Source organism: Rhamphochromis sp. 'chilingali' (genome assembly GCF_963969265.1).
Source record: "Rhamphochromis sp. 'chilingali' genome assembly, chromosome: 5".
NCBI classification, from domain to species: Eukaryota; Metazoa; Chordata; class Actinopteri; order Cichliformes; family Cichlidae; genus Rhamphochromis; species Rhamphochromis sp. 'chilingali'.
The window spans coordinates 3,396,785-3,404,079 of NC_137932.1; the positions used below are offsets into that span (position 1 = coordinate 3,396,785).

General features: G+C 39.5%; 1 protein-coding gene across 1 annotated transcript; it reads right to left on the bottom strand.

The window, feature by feature from the left end:
• Positions 1-262: 262 nt before the first annotated feature.
• LOC308397054 (poly(A) polymerase type 3-like) lies at positions 263-6,500 on the bottom strand (the record flags this gene model as incomplete). Its single annotated transcript, XM_080882775.1, has 17 exons — positions 6,286-6,500; positions 5,872-6,033; positions 5,678-5,744; positions 5,492-5,573; positions 5,216-5,325; positions 5,079-5,132; positions 4,867-4,981; positions 4,655-4,744; positions 4,141-4,279; positions 3,961-4,033; positions 3,736-3,856; positions 3,440-3,524; positions 1,804-1,857; positions 1,516-1,635; positions 1,317-1,423; positions 1,013-1,242; positions 263-445 (listed from the first exon to the last, which is right to left on the bottom strand). The coding sequence occupies exons 1-17, from the start codon at positions 6,291-6,293 to the stop codon at positions 263-265; spliced, it is 1,800 nt and encodes a 599-aa protein (XP_080738901.1). The 5' UTR covers positions 6,294-6,500.
• Between the last annotated feature and the right edge of the window lie 795 nt (positions 6,501-7,295).

Here is a 7,295-nt window from a genome sequence, read left to right on the forward strand (position 1 = left end):
AGCATTCGGATTCTTTAATTTCCTTCCTCAAAGTGAAGAATATTCGCAGAGATAACTGAATCCAAAGCTGCTCCCATAACTCTAATCTGCAGCATTTTTTTTCTTTATCAGCCACTGACTGGCGTCTGAAAAGTTGATCTGTGCACACATTGCTTCACTGCAGTTGAGTAGAAAGGCTTCATTGCCCTCTTGTGGTAAAGAGATGAAATTCATCTTGTAAGTGTCGCTTTCAACAGGACTTCCATGAACCTCACAAAAGCTGCTATGTTATGTGATTTTTGGCACATGGAAGACATGAACTGGGGGAAACTAGGGAGAGGTTTCTGTTCATTCGTGTTCTTCTGTACCTGGGGGCTGTAAGGCTGACGGCGGGTTTTGCAAATGCAGAAGGTCCAGCGACGTGGCCACCTGAAGGGACGTTGTGAGGCTGGTCGACGGGCAGACTCTGAGAGACAAGGAACAGACTTATTCACAGCATATTAATATCTCCTGACAGTCTAAGAAAACTGATAACAGTCTGATGTCTTTATGTTAAGGTAGGGGTGTCAAACATAGGGCCCGGGGGCCAGTATCAGCCCTTCAAAGACTCCAATGAGGCCCAGTATTTTGTAACAGTATTTTCATAACCTTTAAAGCTTTTCCTATTGATAAAGATCCTCACCCCCTGCCATCCACGCCACACCAAAGTACAAGAATATTTTCTCTGAATTAATTAAAACTTCATAGTCTCAATTACAGGATACTAACTTACTAAGCAGTGATTTACCAAAACCTTTAAATGTTTTTCATGTAGTTTCACCGGTCAGGCCAACTTGCTTAAGTCAGTTTGACACTCCTGGGTTAAGGTAATGTACAATACTACTACAGATTCTAGTAAGTGACATGGCTGAGTGTCTAATCCACCTTAAAACCAATTTTTTTTTTACTTTTTTACCACTTAAGAAAGCAAAACAAAAAAAGAAAACCAATCTAACATCCAAGACAAGCAATTTGGATGGATGATTGAGCAAACCTTGTCATCTTTGAATTTTTTGGATGGTGTCTCAGATCTATGGAGTAGTTTTCTCTTTGTCGTGCCCTGTTTGTCAGCGCTGACAGGTGAGACGAGACGAGGCGGCTCAGTTTCAGAGGTTTGGAGAGCTTTCTGCTGTGGCTCATAAATGAGGTCTTCCCTCCTTAGGCATGCGACTGATAAGGACATCCCTTCATCATATATGTTAGAGCTCCTGGCCAGGCTGTTGACTGCAACAAAATAAAAACACATTTTATAATTTCAGGAATTACTTTTTTCTAATTTAAAAAAAAGAAAAACTTACTGATATTAGTGAAAGTTTTGAAGCTGCGCTCTAGATTTTTTTTACATCTTTCAGAGTATTTCACATTTAAGACAAGTCCAATGAGCCACATTGTGCTCTGTCCATCTCTAAACCAGACAGAAAAACAGGCACGAGTTAGCAAAGACAACGCTACTCGTAAACACGGTTTAAACGTAACCAGAACATCGCTTGTGTTTACTTTTTATTCGCTGTTCTGAGCCCAGGAAAGGCGTGTGGGTGAACATGGGCCAAGGAGACCGGCTCATTTCTCTCCAAAGCTGACACCAGTAATCTGATTTTCGACTCCACGAGGCCAATCCTGCCAGAGCGAACAACACAGAGTTTTCAGAAAGAGGACAGCGCTACAGCAGTCGGGAATGAAATATTAAACAGTTTTCAGCCTTTAAGAGAAGTGCTGGAACACATAAGAAGGATTCATACCCAAAGTCATGAGATGTTCCAGTTTTGCTTTGCACTATGTACTCACCATTCGAGACGCTTCTCTTCTGTAGTATAAGATGCTTCCAACACAGCGTAGTGCCTTGAAACATGAGACAGAACAATGGCGATAGGCTCCACACATGCTGGAATCGTACATTAATCATGCTTCCTGTTTTTGAAGCTGATTGACTGTCTAATCAATATTTAAAGCAAGTCAGGCAGTGTAACAGGACAGTGGGTAACAACGCTGTACACATAACAGAGAATACTGACGCACTGATGATTTCCCCTTTACTGCACTCGGTGTAGGCCTTGCAACAAACAAGCAAAACCACACTTTAAAGCAACAGCTGATGATTACACCATTAACCTTTTATTTGCCATTTTATTAAGTAACCCAGAAGATCAGAACACACGGTGAATTTATTCAGACAGGACGATGTAAGTGCAGCAGAAATGATAGAAGCTACAGATTCCACAAGAGTTTAGAGAAAGCATTAAAGAATCAGAGAATATCAGGAGCTCAAAAATGACTCAAACCGTCCAACAGCTCATATAGCGATGAATAAATGAGAAACTACTACAAATACCCCAACAGGTTTCAGTTTATATTTGAATCATGGACAGAAAACAGCAAAATCTGTTCAACAAACCCACCATTATGCAAATGTATGTCTGAAGCAGCATACCAAGAGTTTAGAAAGCAAACAAATAATTTAAAATCCCCACAAAAACTGACAGACGATCCGCTTCCTACAAATTACTCAAACAGACTTCACTGAACGCGTTTCAATTCATGACAGCAAACAGCCAAACTTGTCCAACCACAGTTCAGTAAAGTCAGGTACAAAAGTAAATTCGTCACAGTATCAGGCAAAAGCTGATCCACTTTTTACATTTAACCAATCAGGTTTCCTGTATATAAATTGAATAACAGCAGTGCATTTTCTGTACAATCATCGTACAGTCGGCATCCCAGACATTTTCAAAAAAGAATAACATAAGACAGCCCGGCTTAACCACCCACTTTAAATTTACACAATACATAGAGTAAGATTACAATGTGTGCACAAAACATTCTTATTTTGCCCTTTATATACAGTAAAGATACTAAAATGTAAATAGCTGTTAATTTCCATCCATTCGCTTATCCTTTTCAGGGTTGTGGGGGGCGCTGGAGCCTATCCCAGCTGTCATAGGGCGAAAGGCGGGGTACACCCAGGACAGGTCGCCAGTCTGTCGCAGGGCTAACACACAGGGACAGACAACCATTCATACTCACATTCACACCAAGTGGCAATTTGGATTATTCAATTAACCTATCTTTGGACGGTGGGAGGAAGCCGGAGTACCCGGAGAGAACATGCAAACTCCACACAGAAAGACCCCGGCCTGATGGTGGAATTGAACTCAGGACCTTCTTGCTGTGCGACAACAGTGCTAACCACCGTGCCACCGTGCTGCCCTTAGCTGTTAATTTCATTTAATTTATTAATATTACAATTTAAAAAGTCAAACATCATCAAATACAACGCTCTTTTCTTTGTCAAAGTACAAATGAACAATCAGAAGACACGAGTGCAAAACATCGATGTGTGGTAAAATATAAGGAAATTGGGGAAGACAGTTGTGTTCTGTGTGTGGCAATGTCGATTTTCATCTTTACATGTCTTAATACATACTGGTACTTTTTGAAAAAGTCAGTTGGTTCAAAGAGTTCAGACCACTTTGCTTTTTTCTGCTCTATTTCCAGGCAGATGGCGTGACCTGTGGATGAGGAAGGAAATAGAAGTGGTTAGAGTCCAGGTATAATTAAACCCCCTCGCTTTGCTTACAGAAGAACATCCCCGATGTTGTGAGTGAAACAGTCTGAACAGTTCAACTCAACTCAGTGAACAGTTTCTTCACATTGGAGCAAACAGAAAGGTTCAAAGACTGTTAAATTACGCTTGTATTTATGGCGCTTATAATCTCTAACCTCGATGAATCTCCTCATTCAAGATGGCAAACGTGGACCGAGAAACACTGACTGAGGTGTTCTGCTGCGGGTACGCTGGGGTGATGATGGGCATTAGGTGATAGCGGTCACATCGATTGACCTGGAAATGCAGAAGCATGTTTTACTTGTGCTTTTTGAAAATGTTCATTTATTAAACGTCTGGTGGTGGTGACTCCACCAGATTTTTTTTTTAGCTGGGCATACCTTGGTATCCCAAAAAGGAAGGTTGTAGGTGCATTTTTCTACTTCTATCAAGCGGATTGGGATCGGCCACACCCTGAGACAAAACATATGAGAGTTTCACGGCAGCTGATCCTTGTTTGCATTGGGTGTTGACACTTTTTTTTTTCATCAATGAAATGAGGAAAAAGTGAGACAACTCACCACATGGAGAAGATCTTGAAGAATTTTATCACCAGGGTAGAAGCGGTAGCATTTGGGTACACCTGACAAATCCTGGCTACCATTATGGCCCACGATACACCGCCCAAGAAGCCCAGCTTGTTGGAGTAAATGTTACGCTCTGAAGGGAAACAACAGAGAACATTAGACTTCAGCATCTATATTATTATCTCAAAGCACCTTTTAGGTATTTGATAAGACTTTTATAGTTTGCATTGCTGCTGCTTCCTAATTCTCCTGCTAATTCCTAATACTCAAATTGGTACTTGGACAGGTACTAGTCACTGTGTCACTAAACAATAAATCATGACTTATTTTTCGGCCTGTGGACAGAAGACTATGTCAAAATACTAACAGATGTGTCAGGAGGTAAACTACTCAAGGTCTACATTTTTTATTTCAGAATGTAAGGCGCGTGCTCGAATGAAATGCCAACATGGCTTAACAATATGAATATAAATGTGTAATTATCTTGCAAGTTGAAAGTTCGACTCACGTTTGGCCCATAGTTTGATGGCTCTCAAAGCAACCCTAAAGTTGAGAACATTGGGTACCAGCCTGAGAATCTCTTCTGTAACTCTGTAGCCTACAGACAAGAAATAAAAGTAGAATTTTGTTTTATTTATTTATTTTTTAAGGGGGGAGGCCAAGAAGATCTGTCAGGTGCTAATTAGCAATTTAATTACCAAATTTTAATCTGACACTTACCGTTGAAACTTCTGACACAGCGTGCATCTACGACATTCTTCACTATGCTGTTATTGAGGAGGTCAAGGTTATCAGGAACGCTCCTCTGAGGCAGCAGAGCAAAGACTAAGTCAATCTTTTAAGTAAGACAAACACAAAAACATGATTAAGACAGATACAAAAACACTGAATCATCCTGCATTATTAAAAAATTTGCTCTCTAAACAAATTACCTGTATCCCTTCCCAGGACAGTGTGATGACCGGGACGTAAGCCTCTTCGATGGCCTGAGGACAATGATACCGTCAGCTTGCACAAAATAGCAAAATGTCATTCAACTTTTGTACAGTGACTCAGTGATGTGACTGACCTGTATGTCTTTGACCTCCTTCTGAGCTTTCAGCTTTGCAAAGAAGGAGGTGAAGAAGGCTTTTCTCTCAAGGAATCCAGGTCCAACACACAGAGCATCAATATCAGCACCTGTCAAAATGCCACTATTTCAGATAAAAGCAAAGCCAGGGAAAGAGCTAACTACTGTCCTTTCACCATGTTCTTACAGAAAGTTAGCACTGAAAGATGCCGTATAATCACAAAGACGTGCAATGTTTAATTGCACAACAACATTAAATAATGTCTGGGTAATTACCCTTTGAGTGAACTCCCAGATGATACGAGCCAAATGGGAAGATCTTGCCTCCAACTTTTTCTGTAACCACTTTAGGTACATTCTAAAAATCAAATGACATTACCTATCAAAATCAACCCTGTGCAACTCTCTTTGTTTTTCAGATTTGGAGATTCTTTTTAAAAAAAATGCTAGATAAATTCTTACCATTTCTATGCACATTTCTTTGAGCCAATCCCTAAAGAGGGACTCCAGTCTTTTAACAACCCTTTCTCTGCAGATGAAACAGAGCATTTTTAAATTTCTCCGAAGTGAGGGGTGCTATGCAGTCAACTGCTTGCACTGACTCTTTCTCAAGGTGATGCAACATTAAACAGGGCTGGAAAAACTATGTATAATACCTGTTCTCCAACTCTAAGTTGTTTTCATATACATTGTAGGACTTCATAGTGTCTAACAGTTTTCTGGTCTGGATCAAGTTTTCCTCTTCAGGTAGATCCTCGCTGATTGGACCAGTGAGCCCATAGGTCCTTGGCATGTCTGACCACGTGGGAGCTTGGCCCCTGTTTGGAGTAAAAGGAAAAAGCTAGTGTACTAATGGGAAACCTTAAAAATAAATAACATTATGAAAAAACTAACAATATGCATAAAATGTACTTGCGCCAACTATTTTGTTTCGAAATTTTAAATATGATTCCTTTTAATCCCATAACAAATCCGTAACCATAACAAAGACCGGATAGCAGTGATATATGTGTTTTAGCTAGCTAAATTGCTGAAAAAGCAGCAAAAAAAAGGGGGACGCAAGTACTTACAGAAACATTGTTGCACTTGTTTCTTTAGTTGAGTCAGGTATATCTTGCTTGCTTGCTTTCTCAAATCAAAACAGCGCTAATAATAACACGCTCCTTGAACATTCCATGTTCAGCAATGAAGGTGAGCCGCAGAAGAACAGTGACACGTGACGTGAGCCCCAGGTATGTATGCTTTTAAAGCTGCATTAAAGTGCACACGAAACACGACAAGTATCAAGGGTAATTTACACAAAAAACACTGTAATAGATAAACAGTAATAATTTAACTCTGTCCGTGAAGCTGGATTTAAGAAATAAGCGTACAAACCTAAAGTTTTTTGAACAGGTTTAGCGCCCTCTTGTGTCAGTACAGAAAGTGACCTCACTGGGTTGGTTGCTGCTTATGGAGTAACATTAGTTATTAGCTAAGCTAACTAATAACAGAACCGTTACTGAGTGGAAAAGAAGGCTGTTATAAATAAAAACAGCCTAAGAGAATCCATTTTATTACCCCTGGCTGCAACAATTTTTTTTGTTAAAAAATAAATAAATAAATAAACAAATAAACAATTAAAGGATCAATATAAAATGTTTGAATTTGATATTTAAATATAAGCAAAATATTTGTCTATTACCTGTGGTATTACATAAAAATATTACTTTATTTCAAACGAAGCTCGTTGCTTTGAATACCATTAAGTGTTTAACTATGCATATAACTTATGCAATAGGTCTGAATTAATGAATTAATTGTTAGTTAGTGTGCTTCATTATTATAAGGTTGCTCTAAAAAGCCCCAAAAGCCTCCCGGTAGTACAAAACACTACAGCGAGAGCTCTGACAGGGACAAGAAAGACATATTTCTCCTATACTGACTTCTCTCCATTTGCTCCCTGTTAAATCCAAAATTAAATTTAAAATTTCTTCTCCTTACCTACAAAATCCTAATTAGACCCCATCATATATTAATAAGCACTATTCAGACTTTTTGTAGCTCCCCCCCCCACACACACACACACACACACATATGA